The sequence below is a fragment of the Clarias gariepinus genome, chromosome 22 (genome assembly GCF_024256425.1).
Source record: "Clarias gariepinus isolate MV-2021 ecotype Netherlands chromosome 22, CGAR_prim_01v2, whole genome shotgun sequence".
NCBI lineage: Eukaryota > Metazoa > Chordata > Actinopteri > Siluriformes > Clariidae > Clarias > Clarias gariepinus.
Genome location: NC_071121.1, coordinates 7,640,712 through 7,661,092, shown reverse-complemented (window position 1 = coordinate 7,661,092; position 20,381 = coordinate 7,640,712). Strand labels below are relative to the sequence as shown.

The 20,381-nt window shown below is 39.1% G+C and overlaps 1 protein-coding gene across 1 annotated transcript; it reads left to right on the top strand.

Annotated features, from left to right (window-relative positions):
* Positions 1-6,303: 6,303 nt before the first annotated feature.
* On the top strand, positions 6,304-19,751 carry rnd1b (Rho family GTPase 1b). Its single transcript, XM_053481920.1, has 5 exons — positions 6,304-6,523; positions 6,910-6,997; positions 16,182-16,291; positions 16,608-16,742; positions 17,139-19,751. Exons 1-5 carry the CDS (start codon positions 6,404-6,406, stop codon positions 17,382-17,384), a joined length of 699 nt encoding a protein of 232 aa, XP_053337895.1. The 5' UTR covers positions 6,304-6,403; the 3' UTR covers positions 17,385-19,751.
* The last annotated feature ends 630 nt before the right edge of the window (positions 19,752-20,381 follow it).

The window sequence follows — 20,381 nt, the reverse complement described above, 5'->3', positions numbered from 1 at the left end:
ATGTCCAATTGACAAAATGGTACGTTTCATCACAGCTAGGTTCTATTGTTAATGGGTTTACTCTCCAGTTTTAGATTTTCCATAAGAACCTGAAAATTGCCTTTAGGTTATAAGGTCCATCTGTAAATTTTTAACTATGTTGGGCTATGTGTGTTTTTTATTATACACTGATCAGACATAATATTAAAACCATTAATATTAAAAACAACCTATGTTTTCGGTTCCCCTTGTGCCACCAAAACAGCTCTTTCATCTCAAGACACATATCTACAAGACCTCATCATATGGACCCTTAATTGGATTGAGATCTGAGGAATTTAGAGACAAGATCAACAACCTTAAACTCTTTGCCTGCTAAGACCCATACAAAGCAAGCTGTGATGCACTGGGTGTTCTGATACTTTTTTGTCATAACAACATTAACGTTTTGTCATCAAATTGTGCTACATTAGCCTTTCTGTGTTACTGGAGTAAATGCTCTAGTCTTTGGTCTCCACAGGCATAAATAAGCTTTTTAATGTTATAAATTTCACATAGAGGGATGTATTTTGGTCTATTATGGTTATGGAAATAGATGTACTCATTCATAGGCATGAGTTTAACTATATATAGTTATATTAATCTTTGGATTCGATTCTCCCAAGCACTGGATACTGGAAAATGGGAGGGTTACGTCAGTATGGGCCTGATGCTAAACTGTGCGCAGATCGGATGATCCGGCATGGTGACCCCTTGATGGGACCAGCCAAAAGACTTTTTTAAGCAAAAAATACTAATAATAACTTATTGGTCATTCTTTTTTAATATATTCTGTTTTATTTGTTTTTTATTACATTAAGTATCTAAACAGTCAGCAAGAATACACTGGATCTGGAAAGTTTGACTAGGATATATTTTTTGAGAATTGGTCACCATTCCATTATCCACCAGTAAGTTTATTACCTACCCAAGGACAATGCAACCAGTACTGATTGTTGCTGATTTGGTAGAGAAACTGCAGCAGTGTGTAACACCATTAAAAAAAAGAGAGAGAAAAGCAGAGTGACAATTTATTCTTTTAAAAGCTCTTTTTAGACACTATAACCATATCACCAATCAAACCTAAAAACACATTTTTCCATGTTGGGCTTGATGGTGTATTCACACCACATTGTCATGATAAAATAACTTACTTTTCCAGTCAAAGTGATCGTTCACTGTTTTTGTTTTAAAATGTTGAGGTGGAAACCACACCCGTGGATGCCATCTCCCCCCTCACCGTTTATTGTGCCAGATTGTATGTGACACTTGAAGCTGTTGATTATTCAGCTCCACCTGGTCTGTATGTGATGCGGTGGTGAAAGGAGAATTCTCACCTCACTGTGCCCTTTTATAAGCTCCTAACCAAAGACAAGCAGGACACACTCCAGGTTTATTCATGACGCTGAGATATATTTCAGAAGGGCACTAATTTTATTAGGTGGAAAGGGAAGTTTACGGTTAGATGCCAGAAGTGCTAACCGCATGACCTGACTTTGGATAGGTAGTTGTCAATGATTGGATGGATGGAGTAATTTTTCTTAGAATCATGTACTATACTACCAACCAACTCCCTCACTACTAAAATGTTACTCCAAGAGTACCATGGTGTGTATTCAGTGTAACAATAAAGGATTTTTGTTTGTTTCCTATGTTCCCCTGCATTGTCTTTTGTCAAGAGCACAGCAGGGTATACACTTCTATACCCTGTAATGTTTACAGACATAGTCTACTAATGGCAGTTAAGAGAGTAATTGAATAAGTGAATGGCTCTGGAGGGAGCTCTTTAATTCTCCACAGAGTCTCTCAGGAGTGTTTAGGCATACAGAGATAACCTTGAAAGTATCGGAGAGTATGTCTTCCTTATCCGCCGAGCCCCTTTTCCTTCCTAACTACATACACAGCTACCAAACTGGTTAGATAAGCATTGTGATATTTAATATCCACAGTAGGAGGTTTTTAACATTAACACTGTAAACTTTCTTAACCTGGGTTAATTAAGCTGCAATAAACATTAGCTTTAACTAATCTGATTTATTAGTTTGCTTGAGTCATCTTGACGAAAGGTGGGGAATTTTACAGGCAGTGTTGTCTAGACAGCACTATGGGATCTCCCTGCACTAATCACCTCACACACATCACTAGACTGCTGCGTAATGTTTCCGGCTAAGGCAAAGACATGCAAGATGCAATTTGTCAAACAGTCCAGTCAGTGAAGCAGATGAAAACAAGATGACTATTTTGTAACATAGTGCATCATGTGACAGACACAACAGCTGGTTTCACTGTCAGTACATGACCATGAATAGATTTTGCAACAATAAATAATGAAGATGTGATGGTATTTAATAAATTACAAAAACCTCTGTTAAGCCTCTAAGTTACTGATCAAAAGGTCGGTGGTTCAAGTCCCAGCTTTGCCTAGCTGCCTCTTATGGACCCTTGAACAAGGCCCTTAACCCTACCTGCTCCAGGGGCATTGTATTTTGTCTGACCCTACACTCTGACACCAGGGATATTTTCCTGGGATATGCAAAGAAACAAGCTTACTGTGTTGTAATTTATATGAGAATTAGAGGCTTACTTTCGTAGTTAGCTAACTGAATACATCACGATATTGAAATTCACCCAACAAATGTGGAAAAAGTCTCCAAGGACTTGATTAAGATGTGATAGAATGCGATTATAACAAGCATGAAGCTTTTTAAATTATTTACTAAATTATAATTTTTTTTTTCAGATTTTTTCATGACGTAGTATGCTCTCATAAAACAGAACCAGAGAAAATAAAGTACATTCTTAAAGAAAAAAAAAACACTTAATTGTTCTTCTGTTGTCCCTCACAATGGATCTATGTAGAACCTTACAGCAGAGTGTTTTCCTAAGTGTTTCAAGCATCTTTACCCAATGAACCCTGAATGAGCCCTTAAGGAAATCTTTATTTCTTAAGAATCCACCACTTCAGTTTAGGAAAAGTGAGTTTAATTAACAAACTTAACTAACAAATGCAAACAATATTACGGTGCTGGAAAGTAGTGATAAACTACAGTATTTAACAATTATAACTGTGTCTTATGTTATTTTAGGATATTTTTAAACATACATGTATATATATATATTTAGCTGCCTAAATATTTAAAGTTTTATTATTAACTAATAAGATTTCCTTAATTTTTATCAGCTCATAGATTAATTGAAAATCATTGCTGTTACAAGAAAAGAGAAATAAATATTTTTGTTATTAGATTTGAACAGTCACAAAAGATGCGTCATACACTCAAGAACTTATGACATAAAGAGCAGAAATGAATGTATAAAATTAAAAATAAGACAAAATAATTTTCATTTTTATTCAAGCAATAAGAAAAGCCATTTAATTTGTTCTAACATCGAATAACATAAGTCGTCCTTTTTTCCCTTCTTTTTTTAAAAATAATATGCCAAAATTTATTGACAACCATAAGGAATGCCAAAATTGGTATACTTGAAAAACATATATATTTTTTGTTCTCTTTTTTTCTTGAGTAGGAATATGAGGTTGCGCACTTTTTCCCCTTTTTATCTATTACCATGTGAAAAACCAAAGCACTTTCAACAGAATATAATTTTTTTCGGTCAAATCTTATAATAGATATAAAATACACAGGTGGTAGCAACTTCAATTCAGCATAATTATGCATTGTTCATAAAAACATAATTGGCAATTTGCAAAGGATTGGAACCATGAGTACTCTGTCCCCCCACACTTAGGACAATGGTGATTGAGGGGGAAACAGTTGATGATCACAGGTTTAGAGTTTCACAATTTACTCCATTGTTAGGTTTCAGTCTCAGCTATTAAATACCACTAAAATAACAGGCTGTGTACAGGAAAGGAGCCTTTTCTAAAAGAATCCCACAAAATGCAAAAGAAAATCTTTAAATCTGCATGTTTGGTGACGGTCTGCGGTCTGCATACAAGAAAAAAAGCTTCTTTAAATATGGTGCAGGATCAGTGATGCTTTGCAGTGGGCCTGTTTTGTAGCTGGGGATTTAGGAGCTCTTGTGAAGATAGATGGCATCATGAATTCTCCTAAGCACAAGGATATTTCAGCCCAGATCCTATCTACCTTTGCCAAAGGGTATAGACATGGATAAAATGTAGCACTTTCAACAAGATGATAAGACATACTTCCAAATAAAGACAGAAATATCTAAAGAACCAAAGGCATAATGCTGTTTTATAGCATATCAGACTCTTGCTGTCTATGTGGAGTTTCATATTTTGCCTTGATACCTTTGTGAGTTTCTTTTGGATTCTTCAGTTTCACATGCTAATAGGATGATTGGTGATGCAAATTTGCTCCTAGGTGTGAACGAGTGTGCAAATATGTGTCTCAAGATGCATTGAGCTGGCTTATGTCCCATTTAGGGCGTATCCTCACATCGTTCTCAGGTTTCTGCAACCATAACCAGGATGAAGCAGTTAGTGAATTTGAGTGAATCAATAACGAAACAGGAAACAAATGATTGTCCATATACACAAATGTATAATTGAACTTAATGTTCTGCATGGAGTAGATCAACATCTCTCATGTGCTTCTGAAAATACAGAGTTGATGCTATCGTACTGTATAACTGTGATTTCTTTGTGCATGTATTTTTCATGTTGTACTTGAGATGAAATGAAGGTAAAACCACAGTCTCGTGATGAGACTCTTAGTCGCAGTAAAACATGTAAACAGTGCAAACATTTTAAAGAAAACTGTACATTTGTAAATGATGATCATGTGAACATTCAGCGAGTGGAACGTATAATCTTTGAAAATTAATGGATAACTTGTTTCCAGCTTGTCAAAGATGTCTTTGGTAACTGTACCCACTATTATTCATAAACATTTACATTAAGGCATTTGGCAGACGGTCTTATCCAGCGCGATTTACAAAAGTTAATTATGATTACAGATGCAATTACGATTACTATGAGCAATATTTAACTTTTGATTTATTTTGTTTGTATAACAAAATATAACACAAAGTATGAAAAAGCCTTAATTATGCAAAAATTACATACAGCACTAAATATAAAAAAACTGTACAGAAGAGCGCGAACATTTCATTTTTACATGTACTGTATTGTTCACATAACTTTCTCATGAAGACTTGTTGTCATGAAGGAATGGAGGAGAGGAAGATAGGTGGGGGTTAGTGTTTGAAAGAAGAGTTGCTTTTCATAAAAACACTGGGTAATTTTTTTTTTTTGGTTTCTTAGCCTCTGGTTTGCACTTGGCAGCCGTTGTCACAAAAAAATCTATCTAGAGAGATTTGGAATTTTTTTCTGCGCTGAACAATTGTCCTTAATGAAGACACCATGTTATCATTCATAAGGTGTGGCACTCAGTTCACCACTGCTTTGTTCGGATGATTCTTTTCAGCAAAAGCTTAAACCTTACTCCACTTTGCATGAAATTCTTTTATCGTGTGTACAAAACTAATGCTGGGGGACGCACCACTTGCACATTACGGGAATTCAGCTGGGAGTTATTGACACTTCTCCATACAGTCCAGACCTCGCTCCAAACCATTTCCACATGTTTAGGGTATTAAAGGTGATCCTGGGAGGACAGAGTTTCGGACGTGAAGCAGGCAGTCCGATCATGTCTCTGGCACGCTAATAAAACTTTCTACTTTGATGAAATCCAAGCATTACTGTAACACTGGGCTACGCATGTGATTATGGCTAGCAAGATAAATAGCTAGTTGGCTAATGTAGATAGACAGATAGATATGTACTGTAGATAGATACTTTAGTGATCCTGAAGGAAATCTTTCTATTTCTATATAGAGAAATAACTGTTCACTCTCATAACTGTGTTGTGCTATTCTGCGCCATCAAAAGTCTCGGTTTGACTTGAACACCCCTCGTGCTATCTTGACAAACAGTTTAGTGTTCTAGTCTGCGGGTTAATACGTAGTTTCACTGTTACTGTGGTGTCAGGTGAGTATTTGTCAAACAACAGGTTAAAAAAAGGTAGAGAAAGGTAACAAGTAATTGCTAAGATTCTGATATAATATGCTGGTATTTGATAAAGAGTCATATTTCAATAGTTTTAGCACCCTGTTCAGCACTGCTACACAGTCGGGGAAACTCGCCTCGCCACAGATTTTGGGGCAGTGGAGCAAAGGCGGGACGCTCGAGCGCTATCTTATTGGCTGGCGGGGCCAGTGCTGCGTGCTGATTGGCTGCCGCGGCTCTATATAAAATCCCCGCAGTCGGTCGGATCAGTCGCATCAATCTGTCGAGCAGGTCTGAGTCGCGCAGCTGCGCAGTTTGGATCCGAGTCTGTCTGCAGGCATTTACGCTCTGCTTTCTTGTTCTCTTTACAACTCTTTAAAAACAGCAACGATGAAGGAAAGAAGAAACACACAGCCATTGGTAATTAGATGTAAACTGGTCCTGGTTGGTGACGTGCAATGCGGGAAAACAGCAATGCTGCAGGTTCTTGCAAAAGATTGCTATCCAGAGGTTTGTCTTTTTTTTTTTTTGTCTGTCTGTCTGTGTTTTTTTTTTAAATAATTTTAAGCATGCCCTACAGTTGTGACGCACATCCTGATTCATATCTAATTCATAATTTCTAAAATGAGTGTGCCTAAGATCACAAAGAATAGGCAGGGTGTACTTATTTTTGCCCTTTTAGTAGAGAGTAATATATTGCACATGCACATGGATGCACATGCATGCTCTGGCCATTCCTCAGCACAGCAAGTGTTCTTCCTTGTGATCCTGTTCTTCAATAAGTTATAATACATAATTAACAAATTGTTATACATAGATATAATGTCTAGTTTGCATTCCTGCTCAGGTTTTTGCTGAGTTACTAATACACAGGGTTGTGTGATGTGTGTCCACAGACGTATGTGCCCACTGTGTTTGAGAACTACACAGCATGCCTGGAGCTGGAGGAACAGCGTGTAGAATTGAGTTTGTGGGACACATCAGGTAAGAGCTCATGCCCAGCCTGGTTTTCTTTTTTGGAGAATCTACTATGCTCTGTTATCGCTTTGTCAGCTGATTATGCATCGCAAAGAAGCTGCACAATTGTCTCGCATGCTGTAGCTGATCATTAACTCAGTGGTATCCGGTCACAGCACATGAATAGTGGGGGATGCACTGCATCAAATATCAGCATCAGTATCGTGCTTGATAAATATTAGATCATCTACATGGAATTTTAATGCGCTGTGATGTATTTAAGCGTGATAAGTATTTATTTATTAATAAATAAGCATAACTAAATATTTATATGACACTGTTGGGGATGGGGGACATCACAATAAATTAGAGATGAGGGGGAAAAATCAATTCAGTTATGAATCATGATTCTTTAGTGTAGAGATGCACGTATCACCACAAACTGATTTTACATTTATAATACAGATGAACCAGTCAATCGCCCATTGACCAGAATTTTCGAATGACGCAACAGAAATGCATTTTTATGGTCTTACACTGTCAAAAATTGTGCATGTTAAAAGCCTCCGATCTAACTTTTTTCCAAAATTCTATGAGCCAATTAGTCTCAATCCCACTCACAAGGCGAAAATTGCACACATGCCCACGTTAGAATGCTACTCAACCTGCATGCACACAATCGAGTTAAATTTTGAGACTTTGAGCAATATTTGAGGTGGTAAAATGTCGCTGTTTCTTTATTATCCTGCAGGAGGCGAACTTTGAACTATTTGCCCTTTTTTATCCCCTGTCGTAGGAGTGATCTATTTGCTAAGTTTGTTTAAAAATAATAATTATGGCCGATGACAGATATGTTTTGCTCATCAAAAATGTAGCTTTTTTGTTGAATTTAATTTGAAGTTAAATGTCAAACTCTTGTATTTAAAGCTAGTTTGTATCGTTTAAATGCTGCACTTGGTTTTTAATTGGGAAAACCAATGCTATAAAGAATGAGCTGAATTATGAAACTTTTTAAAGGTTCAAAATTGTAACAAAATCTGGGGTAAAATGTAACGTTGAATCGTGTCCGGAGGTGACTGGTGATTCCCGCCCCTACAATGTAGTATCAATACGGTAATAAATTATGCATCTTGATTATGTTTCACCTTATATCTTAATTTGTTTAGTAGGCATTAAATAAAAATGCACTTACACCAATTTTCAAAGGTTAATTTTTTTAAACACAACATTATTATGCAGGCACTTTGTCAGCATTATTTGCTGTAGAAATGTCTTACAGTACCACCATATGGTTATTATGTCACACCAGCCACCCTGATCACGATATACTTCTATTAAGATGAAGGTCACGTGATGCATTAATTAGCCTCAGGTCGTACTCGAGTCTATAAAGTCTGAAATGAATCAGCTCACCTAACAGCTAACACGTTTTACATAATGTAGACATTGGTTCAGACATGCTTTGCCTTTCTAATTACAAATTCAAATTTTCTTCCCTGGATTCAGCGCGGCAGCCAATGACTTCAGCTAAACAAACTGGTTCATCTGTTATCTACGTTAATCCTAGTCCATGGCTGCTGGTGCGGTTCAGCTATACTTCTTGTAGATGCTCAGAGGAAAATAGGAGCTTTTTTTTATTATGTATAATGTTTAAACAATTATTTTGTAGGTGCACAATTTAAATACTACCTTGATAATAATGGTTTATCAAACTCTAATAGACCCGAACCCATGTAAATACATGATGTGATGCTGTGAAGTCATGAAGAAAGATCACCAGGCTGTCGAGTCGGTTCGAATTTCGTGCTGTAGTCCATTGACCTGATTTACACTCAACTGACCGTGTTGTGGTTTTAACATGTGATTTATCTGGACACTGTGTGAAACCGTACCCTTAGCGCTGAGTGGTGTCTGGCTGCCTGCACAGTGTGAAAAAAAAAAAAATGGTTCGAGGTTTATGCCTGTGTGTGAGCATTTTTCTCTCACTAATTTGGTGTTCATCTGCCAATATTGGAAAGGCTGAATGAAACTCAGCCCACAGGGATGATCCTCTATTTTATATTGGCAGACACTCTTTGATCTGTTTGGTGGCGAGCCAGCGGAGGGACAGAGTGTGCTTTAAGGAATGCGCGTGAGGTTGAGGGGACGCAGGAGGGATTCAGAAAGCTTCCAGCCATTCATCTGGTGTGTAGGGACAGAATTAGACCAGGTTCTCTCACTGCCATTTTGTTAGTCGTCCAAATATTTTATAACTCCTGTCCTGAGAGACAATCATATCAGCTCAGTGCAGATTGCTCTTTAGGATACAGTTAAATGTTTTATTCATCTTCTGTTCATTCTGTCTGCGGAAAAGATGTGAAAAGAACTGCACCCGCTAGGGTTTGGCTGACCTGGTGCTCCTGGCTGATGGGTTGTTGTTTGTTTTTTTTGGTCAACATATGACTCTAGAACAATGGCTCACCAAGATTGGACCCTTAAACCCTTGATTTTCAGCATATGTGTAACCAATATAGTGTTAGAAAAGATATATTGTGTCTCCAGGGTTGGGGGTTTGAATCTTGTGTGTGTCCAAAGACAAGCACTGTTGGCTGATTGGTGTTTCCTAATGCATTAAGTCTTTGACTTGGTGTGTGAGTATGTGGGATTCTGCCCTGTGATGTGTTCGCCCCCCATCTAGGGTGTCCTCAGCCTTGTGCCACAATTCAATACCATAGTAAATGGAACATTTTAACTTGATTATGATTAACGAACCATATATTTTCTTGGCCCTCATAGCCGACCAAGTTTGTACAGAAGATATAGTCAAAAGTTTAAGATGGATTTTTTTTTTATAATAAGAGTCCTCCTCCATGTAGCAGACCTGGAGGGAACAGAGTCATGTGACCATATTTATGTATTTTTGTAAATGGGAAATTACATGAACACACACAATGGGGTATTAAAAGTTATTTTTTCATTAGTAATAATGCAATAATAATTATAAAAATTCAATACACGGTTCTAAATGTTTTTTTTTTTTATTAAGTGCCCAGCCCTACCCGAAAGGTATAATCCCCATGGTCTCCCCTCCATGCCCATACACAGGTTAAGTGTATAAAAAAAGGGATGCATTTATGTTATTATGGTTATAAATCTATCCATCCGGTCTATTGAATCGAATGGCAAGGGTATGAATAACGTCCTAAAGTGGTTATGATGTCAGAAGCTCTATGGGTCTAATGCATACAGAGGAGCCCCAAAAATTGCATACATGTATATGTTTTTATGCCTCACAAATATATTGCTCTTTTCTGACGGTCATGTGATGGCATAAACCATGTTTAAAAAAAAAAAGTAGGTTTACAGAAGGGCAAAGATACCAACTTTTAAAGTGTGTATATATTTTTCGGCCCCTCCGTATATACATTTCATATTATACACATTTAAAAACAAATAACATTTATTACAGCTTAAGGTATTACTGATTACAAAAGTAATAGTAGTGATGGATTAAAGGTCTGACAAATAAAAGACAAATGTAAAAAGTAAATGGGTGTAGCCACCATGGCATGGCTGTGATTGTTATGTATCTGCTGGAGTTTCCCCAGCACACTAATTATATCCACCCAGGAGCTCCGCGCTCTTGTCTGCTGGGAATTTAAGAGCAGCGTTTTTTATTAAGCTTCTTCGCGTTGATTGGACTGACCTCATCGTTGCGCTTCCAAACAACTCTCTTGGGTGCTTTGCTCGGATTTACAAGCAAAAATCAATTTCCGCAATGATGGTGGCCAACTCGAAGCCCACTAGAGGAAGATGTCCCAGAAAAGTGGAGTCTACTGTACATCACTTGCTACAAGGTTTTGGCAATGGACAGCCTCTTAATATGTTAAGTGAAACACATTTTTGCCGTAGATCCAAGCTTGGCAGTTGGAGCAGGCGATTGTGTACGATGACCTGGCAGCTGAGGTATAGCGGACTATTAGCGCATTAGAGTGGCAAGTAGATTAATGAGTGCTTTTCTAATAGAAGTATGGACGGGATGAGAGGTGGAAACTCACGAGCAGCTCCCAGATGACCCCTGTGAATGAGGAAGGCTCAAAAGGTCATGGATAGCTGCTTCTCTGCAAGAGGGACCATTCTTTGTGAAATTCCCAGTGGGGACCTCGATTGAATCTTGGCCACGCTGTTTCTCTGTGAGGACAGGGAGTGTAGTTTGGGGGGCGGGGTGCAGAAGTTTCGTGGAGGAATGCGTCAGGACTCGTTCCCATCTATCTTTAATGGGAATGGTGGGGGGCGGATACACTTACCATTTTGTTCTTTTCACCCTTGTACCAAGCTCCTTTGTAATCATTGACCTCTCTCAGCCTGGCCGTCCTTACTTTGAGATCCTGAGTGCTGATTAATTCAGATATTTCAGCCCATAAAGGTGTTTATGTTCAATTATTGTCCATTTGTGTCCATTATGTTGTTGACACAGACAACACACAGAATTTTTTAATTTGTTAGTTTTATTTGGAACAGTGGTAATTCACAGTCAAGGTTTTGGAATAATAATCAGAAGATTTGGAGTTTAAACCCTAGCATTGCCAGAGATCCACCACAGATCCACCTTTACCAAAACCCTTACCCTTCCACAATTCACCTCTGTGCTTGTTTTAGATCACATCCGAGTCGTCCCTCGCTTACATGATCTAACGTACTCACTTATTGCCTATACCGCTCTATCCTGTATACATGGTCATGGGGGGCCTGGATCCAATCCCAGCAGATTTAGGGAACAAGGCGGGGTACACCCTGGACAGGGTGCCAATCCACCAAGTTAGAACCATGCATACAGACCTGAAGTGGGAATCGAACCATCGCCCCTTTAAACAGTCAACAACATAAGTTACACAGTATTTCGATGTTTTTTTTAAGTACTTTTATTAGTTTTAACACTTCAAAATCTGTAAGAAGTATAGCTGCACCAGAGACTTCAGGGAAACTTTAGTGCTATTGAGTTGCATTAAACTGAAAATGCACACCTAAATTAAATTTAATCAACAGTCTACCAATGATTCACACCTATTTTGCTTACATATTAGATTTGTTGAAATAATGCATTTTTTATTCTAAACTTGCAAATTTGCACAGTGTGGTATTTCTCGTCAGTCATAGAACATGAAGATTTTGTGGGTTTTAGATTGGCCAGTGATTGAGTGGTGATGCAAGAAGCCGAAGCAGAACCGAAATGTGGTAGACTATGGTTTGTCTCACAATACCTGCAATTTTTAAAAATTATATTTAGAGTTTATAATGATCTTTTTTCAATCACAGAGCTAAATGTTGTTTTAAGTGTATTTATTTTATGTTGGACGTGAATATGGAAATTGTCATTGATTAAAAAAAAACATTAACAAAAACTAGTTTGTTGAAAGAGTCACGCAACAGGAAATGCACCGAATGTGGCAGGATATCTATGAAGGCACCACAGTGATCATGCTGATCTGGGAGCTAAACACAATTTTAACACTAATGGTAACAGCCATCATCTCACCTCCAGCAGTGCCAAACTCTCCTCTAGCTCTGAAACATAATTAAGCAATAACAAAGGCAACAGGTCAATACTTGGCATTAGATAGTGTTCCTGATTAGAATCTGACGGATTAATTGTGCCATTGTATGAAATTCTAAGAAGACCACATTTTAGCACAGATGTATCGTGGGTAATGGAGAAATTAGTCCAATTACAACTGATAGCTGGAAGCATTTTTTTTCTTCCCCAAGCTGAACCATGATACAAACTGAACCCTGGCCCAGAAAACGTAGACTGAAACAGACCATGACAGAGGTGAGGTAAGCTCTAACATAGTCTTGATGTCGGCGGTGGCTTAATGGTTAGCATCGTCGCCTTGCACCTGCAGGATCCGGCCTCGGGGTCTGTTTGCATGGGGTTTCCTCTATGTACTCTGGTTACCTCCCACAGTCCTAAGACATGCAGATTAGGGTAATTGGTGATCCCAAATTGCCTGTGTAGTGTTGACTGGAGGTCCTACCTTGGTTGTAAAAATAGGAATAAATCGAATGGGCACCACTGGCTTCCATGGTCTTTTTGGTCTAGTTGGACTACACAGGTTCTTGGATGGATGGAATCGTGATGTAACAAAACAAACCTTCAGTAATTTATGGAACTTGGTTCTAGAGATTTCACCAAATCTGACCTTATTAGCTTAAAGAATGGCAGCATTGAATGAAAAGGTTGAGCAGATGGGGTGCACTGTGATAAGTCTTGGCATTTCTCTATGCACCGTGCAAAAGCGAATAACAGCCTCCTCTATCTCCATCTGTTCCTCACAAGATTCCTCCTTTGATCTCATACACAGATCCTCCATATACGTAATCATACCCCTCGACAAATCTCGAGGTCTCTGCTGCCATGCTTTTGGCTCTAAAGTTGTTACCTGTTTTATTTTCCTTGCTGTGGATTCCGAAGGCTCACAGACTTTTTATAGATGTCATAAAAGTCCCGTCTCATTTAGCTGAGGAACACATCAGCAGCAGGTTGGTTAGCACCACGTAGTCATCCCCAAACTGCAGGCAATTAATACGAGAAAATAACTTTCTGCCTCATACAAGTGTAACCCCCTTCTGTCCTGTACGTTTTACATATTTCAGTACCAGTTCAAAGTCTATGCTGCATTATGGTCGACTTTGGGGGGTTTGTATAATTATTCACTCTATGTGCTTGGGTCAGCCAGGTTCTCATCTTGGATGTGTAATTTGTCAGCTTTAATTGAAAAACGGCTTCTCCGCATCCCCGGTGTGCATGTCTATCGATCGCTGCATTAAGAGCAGAGGTAATTGAATGCTTGCTCACGCACAGATTGTGAACATCCGTGACTTATCAGAGATAAAGAAGAGGAGAGATGGTCAGTGGCACGATTTGCAAAGATGCGTCGTCTCTACAGACTGTCTAACCTGAAAGGCCTGCAGTTTGAGGCTTTTTAGCTGATTTTTATTGATTTGCAAAATGGCTACCGCAATAAATTAAAGACATGATCGAGACAGACTTTGCAATAAAGAATGCGCTGTTTAGGTTGTGTATTGTAGCATATAGATCAATATTTGATTCTAAAAACATTTCACAATTTATACATATAATAAAACTGTAAAGTACATTAAAGTGTCTGTACATTGAAGATATTTGCAAAGAAATAATTTGGGGGGACGTAAGGTGAGTAACGGAACACATCACGTGGTTTTTGGAAATTTTTGACTGTCTGTCTGACTACAAAAACAGGGTTTTCACAGGTGTCTTTGGCCGAGCTTGAGGTAACATATAGGCTTTGTTTTATCACAATCGGCCCACGGGAAGATATGATATGCTAATTTTAACCTTAAATGGAAAACGCTCTTGTATCCTCGGAAAAATCATTAGTTCATCTTAAAACTCAACACGTAGCGCTGTACATTTTATTTTAATACGCACTGTTTGTTAAATTGAAGTTTACGCAATCTCACGCCTTCATTTCGCGCACGTCACAATATCACGTTAAAAATTTAGCTTATTCCAAAATTCAACAGATGGTGTTGTAAGTGTGTAATTAAATATATATACTATATACACAGAGTACTGTAAAAAAAGTTTTGATTCAGTTTTGATCCAGACTCTTGTATTTTTAATGTAGTCTTGAGGAATAGTTCTCCAGGCTTCCTGAAGGACTTTCTATGGCTCTCATTTTCAGTCCAATCTGAAAATCTGATTTTTTTTGTTCAAGCATTAAATTTTTTTTAACTTAGGACCAGAAACGGGTGCAGACGATGACCGATGATCAGGCTGGTGATTAGTGTACTGGAGACGCTAAATGCTGAGTGGTTGGAACAGACAAGAGGGGAAATAAGGTTGCTGCTGAGGTTGTTACATTAAAAAAGAAATGTAATAAAATAAATTGTGTCTTTAGGCACTTTGCAGCCTGTCACAGTAAAATCTTTATTTCCATTTCTTTAATTTAATCTACATCATTTAATTAAATTTAATATGAACATCTGAACTGTACTGTATTCATAAATGGTTTGTGTGGAAACTGCCAGCATTTAAGTGTTGCATTAAAAAAAAAAATTAATGGTGCTTTTATTAGATGTAGATGAGATGATGAGTAAACATACAGTATTATATAAAAAAAACATAATATATTTAAAACACTATAATGTAAAATGTAGTTTTAAAAGCATAATAATTAACATTATACAGTAGGTGAAATAAAAACATCAGCAGCTGCTTTTGATTTGTATTAGAAAAACATCCCAGAGAATAAAAAGCATATTGTAAAACAATGCATCATAGTATTGATGTTTTTTTTTTTTTGTCCCATCAGTGAGCCCCAGTGCATACATATTAAAAAAAAAAAAAAAGTTATATTCTTCTAGTCATAGAGGCAACAGATGTTTCCCTGCATCACAAGACAAAGCAAAGATGCCTGGACAATCAGATCATGAATAGATGTGTTGATTTTGTGAAATCCATAAAGACCACGTCTTAGCAACGCCAGTCTAATCAAATATGCTGATTTGTATGATTGGATGAGCGTATCCAAAGATCATACCTCGCTGTGTGTCGTCATTTTACCAAAGGCGAAGGAATTCCTAGAGGACTTCGATGTTATGTTATACCTGGTTTGAACAGGACAATGGACATCAGGTCTGTGTGCAGTGAGGGACAAGAACCTGGTTTGACCCAGGCATTTTATCCAGCACTAGCTGGTGGGTGGGTACGGCTCTGTGTCTAATGATTGGCAGATGAGGGAAGCCTTTATGGAGGAGTGGGTGGAAGACGTTCTGCAGATGGTAGATTCCGAGGCTGTTGCTGTGGAAACAGGGGGAGCAGAGGTATTGCGTGTGTGGGACACGCGCATATACACACACAGACACACACACACACACACAAGCAGTGGTGGGTGGCTTACTTAAGGATCTGGAGAAAGAGTGGGAGCGCCGGCCTGGCCCCAAACTCGATGTTCCCGTTGTGTAATCTATAAAACCAAGGATCGATAAGGCTTTAGGACTTATTTGGCATTGTCATGTCCTTTAAAATGCCAGTATATTGTGGTTTAGAAAGAAGAGCTAAGCTATGTACTGGCACTAAGGTCTAGCTGTGAGAACCAGGCCTTTATTCTTGGCTCTATGAATCAAGATGGTCATGATATTTGGTTTAATGGGTTTCATGTCGTCTTGTTTTTCATGTGTCTCATTTCAGGTTCTCCTTACTATGACAACGTGAGGCCTCTTTGTTACAGCGACTCCGACGCCGTGCTCCTGTGTTTCGACATCAGCCGTCCAGACACTGTCGAGAGCGGACTCAAGAAGGTATCTTTGAAATTCAAACAATATGGAACAAATCTTTGATTTAGCTAAGTGGATTGTTTTAAGCCTTTGAGAGTACTGACGTCTTCCAGTCTTATTCATTCATCTTCAGGTGAAAGTACACATACATAGGGCATCTTACACTGACACACGCTCACACACAGGGAAAATTAAGCAAAGCCTGGTTTTTCGGAGTTGAGATGAAATGGAAACACCAGAGGAAGACTTTTGCTGTTATTGTATATATTTTCTATTCTATGACCGGTTAAAGGCACTTCTAATTGAACAAACTTGCTTATCTCTGTCTGTATTTGTGCAGTGGAAGACAGAGATCATGGACTTCTGCCCCAACACACGCATCCTGCTTGTTGGCTGCAAAACGGACCTGCGCACGGATGTGTGTACGCTGATGGAACTATCCAATCAGAAACAAACACCCATCACACAAGAGCAGGTGCGATATTTATCAATATATATTCAATTTATTGCGTTTACGGTAGCGTAACCATATTTATGGAGGAGTACCATATTCATAAATGGTTTGCATCGACACTTAATTTAATACAAATAATATTCAAACCTCTGAACAACAGTATATACCGGGCAGCTCAAATGATTAAGGCTCTGGGTTAGTGATCAGAAGGTTGGGAGTTTAAGCACCGGTACTGTTGGTTCTTTGAGCCAGGCCCTCAATTGTCTCTGTTGGAGGGTCACTATATCATGGCTGACATGAGTCCTACACTCTGGCCCCAGCTTTCTAATAGGCCTGTGCGAAGAAAAGCTGTAAAGTATACGAGACGAATAAAGCCTTCTCATTTTTCTTCTTCATCTTCTCTCTCCTTTGTTCCAGGGTTCAGCCATGGCCAAGCAGCTTGGGGCCGAGGCATACCTGGAGTGCTCAGCCTTCACATCAGAGAAAAGCATCCACAGCGTTTTCCGCACCGCGGCCCTGGCTTGCGTCAACAAGCTTCAGCCGCTGGCTAAGTCTAGCCCCAACCGCCGCCTCTCCAAACGCCTTCTCCACCTGCCCAGCCGCTCCGAGTTGCTCTCTTCCACCTTCAAGAAGGAGAAGGCCAAGAGCTGCTCTGTCATGTGAACGGCGGGGGGGGGTTGTTACTCTCCCCTCTTCACCTCGCGAGCGTCACCCTCCCCCGTGCTTTGGTCCGGGGAAGGGGGGTGGGTTTTTTCCGATGTCCTCATCGCCGAAGGCTTCGTCTGGGAATCCTTCCTCACCCCCCGGCAAAATGCATTTCAGAACAAGTGGACACTGTGCTGTCCGCTTTGTCCTGATCTCTACACCAGTGCATACCTGTCTTACACAGTGCAGTATTTTGCTTTTCTCGACCGAGGTTTGATCATCAGCCGCCATCTCTTCATCCCTTGCTGTGTTAAGAGAATTTGTGGTTCGACTTAGTAAATAAGGAACCAGCGTTTAAGCATATGAGGTCTAGTAACGTGACATAAATGTGACAATAGTGTACTACTGGCTCTGAAATGTCAACTATATTCTTTTAAAAATAATAATAATAATTCAGACGTATAGAATATGTACAAAAGAGAGTGTATGAGCGTAAGGCTCCATTTGGAGGAGCATAATGAAGCTGTGTAAGGTCCAGGTTATTATAGAGGTGTTAGAGGAAAGAGGTTGTTGGCCATAAAGGCTTATCTGGCATTCTGATGCTGATTGAATTGGCTGCTGTGCAGACTGGATACTGTAATTCTGTTGGAATCTGCCTGTAATGTTGGGCTTTTTTTTGAACAGCCAAACATTAAGACGGTCGAACGTTAACGTAATTGATGAAGCAAGGACAGAGGGGAGGGGAAGCTAAAACAAATTTGTAGCCAGCGTTTCTCAAAAGGCAACCAAAGACAAGCTTGCTGTTCCCTCTGATTATATACACCTGATGTAAGTGCTTCTGCATTTAAAGAGACAATAACTAATTGGCCAAGAGAGAAAGACGGAGATGTAATTGCTGGCCCACTGGTACATGAGTCTCCTACGTAGTGATGATAGAGAGCCATGTATCTCTGAGCCTTGGGGAACTCCAAATCATCCAACGTAAAGCTGAATTAGAGGTTTAAGTTCTCGATTTAAGTTCTCTTGTTCCTGAGAGCTGTTGTAGCACCATGTTGATGTTTGCTCAATTGACATGGATTTGAAATCAGTCTAAATGTATGCAGACGACATCGTCTTTTGATCAACATTTATTAAATCCACATCCGATTGAAATCGAACCATCTTCACCTTTCATGTATAATGGGTTTTATACACATTTCCCAAAAATCTCGATGTAGCACTCCATCATCTCTGTTTCTTGCCTTGTTTCCCCGATCAGCTCTACAGATGTCTCGAGACAGACTTTTTTCTTTCTTTCTTTTTTTTGTGCGGACCGTTCGGTAAATATCTAACTAAATACGACTCCTAACTGAATTCTTAAGCTTGGACAGTTCTTGTGCGCAGTGCCGCTCTCAAATCAAAAACACACAAAAAAATCTGCTTTTAACCACAAAGCAATAACGATTGACGTGCTTGTGACGCAAAGTATATAGAGTGGCAATAAGAAGAAAAAAAAAAACATGCTTTGTGATTCTACCGTCATGCGACAGCTTTGTGGTCGTGCGTGGCCGTGCCTCCATTACTGCTGTAAAAAAACAAGCCAGTCTTATCGTAATTCTGTTGTAGCAAGGGTTTTTTTTTTTTTTCCGTGGAGTAAACCTGTGTCACAAAGTAACGTTGGATTTATAGGATGAACAACCCAACCATTCAAGTGCAGCATATTAACGTAACATTTCTGGTCAGGACGGCGTATGGGATCGGGACAGGTGACAGCTCTAGGGATGTTGAGGGCAACGCAGGCGTTACATGGGTCTCTGAATAGAGAAACTATCTAGGAAGCCTATTTTTTATAACAATCATTATAACTCTGCTTATATTCCTTAATAATCCATTGTAAGCATTTTATTGAACTTTTGTTGCCTCATAAAACATAATGTACCATGCCTGTGTCAATATTATAACTTGTAACAGTGTACGTTACAATCTTTACAACTAATAATGTAATACACAAACAAGAAAGTTACAATTACAGTATGTAGCACCTAGCCACTGTAACACCGCTCCATCTGACAGAACTAATGTAGACAGTTAATGCAGTGCAATTAAAATCGCCCAGCTAAAATTCTAAGTGTAAAATTTAATACGTTATTATGAATTAACAGCGCAATAGTACAAATAACCTGGAACGCATGTATGTTAAAAGAACAAATGGACTTTTAAGTCATGGCCTCAACACAAATGTATGGCCCGTTTAATATATCTAACAGTTGACATTGGTCACTTTGTCTGTTTTTATATAGTAATAAATTGTCAGACTTAAATTTACAATTTTGAAGTGATGAGTTGTTCCGTAGCTCTCTCGCCTTGCACCTCCAGGGTCCGGGTTCGATTCCCAGCAAGGCTTCATTCCCGCTTCTGTGTGCTTGGTGGGTTACTCCAGTCTCCTCCCATAGTCCAAAGACCCGCAGGTTAGGCTAATTGGCATTCCCAAATTGCCTGTAGTGTGCGAATGAGTGTGTGTATGTGTGTGTGCGCCCTGCGATGGATTGGTACCCTATCCAGGATGTACTCTGCCTCATGCCCTAAGCCTCCTGGGATAGGCTCCAGGACCCCCGCGACCCTGAATACAGGATAAAGCGGAGTGAGAGTTGTTCCGTCTCAGTTCAGTCAAGATCAAAATTTTATACACAGTAACACTGGAGGCAGTTTAATTACAATATTGTGATTCAAATTTGGCAGACACTCTTACCCAGAGTGACTTACATTTTTATGTCTATATACATCTGAGCAGTTTAGGACTGAGGACCTCACTTATGAGCCCAACAGTGGCAACTTTATGGTTTTTGATCTGGGACTTTCCAATCACTAGTTCAGCGCCTTAACCACTGCGCTACCACTGTCTTTTGCAATTGCGAATCCTGGTGGCGAGATATTACTTGATTATCCGTTTGCAGGAATGGCAACATTTTGTCCTGTGTTCGGAAACACTCATTAGGCCCATGAACATCCAGAGGGTAGAATTTTGTGAGCACATGT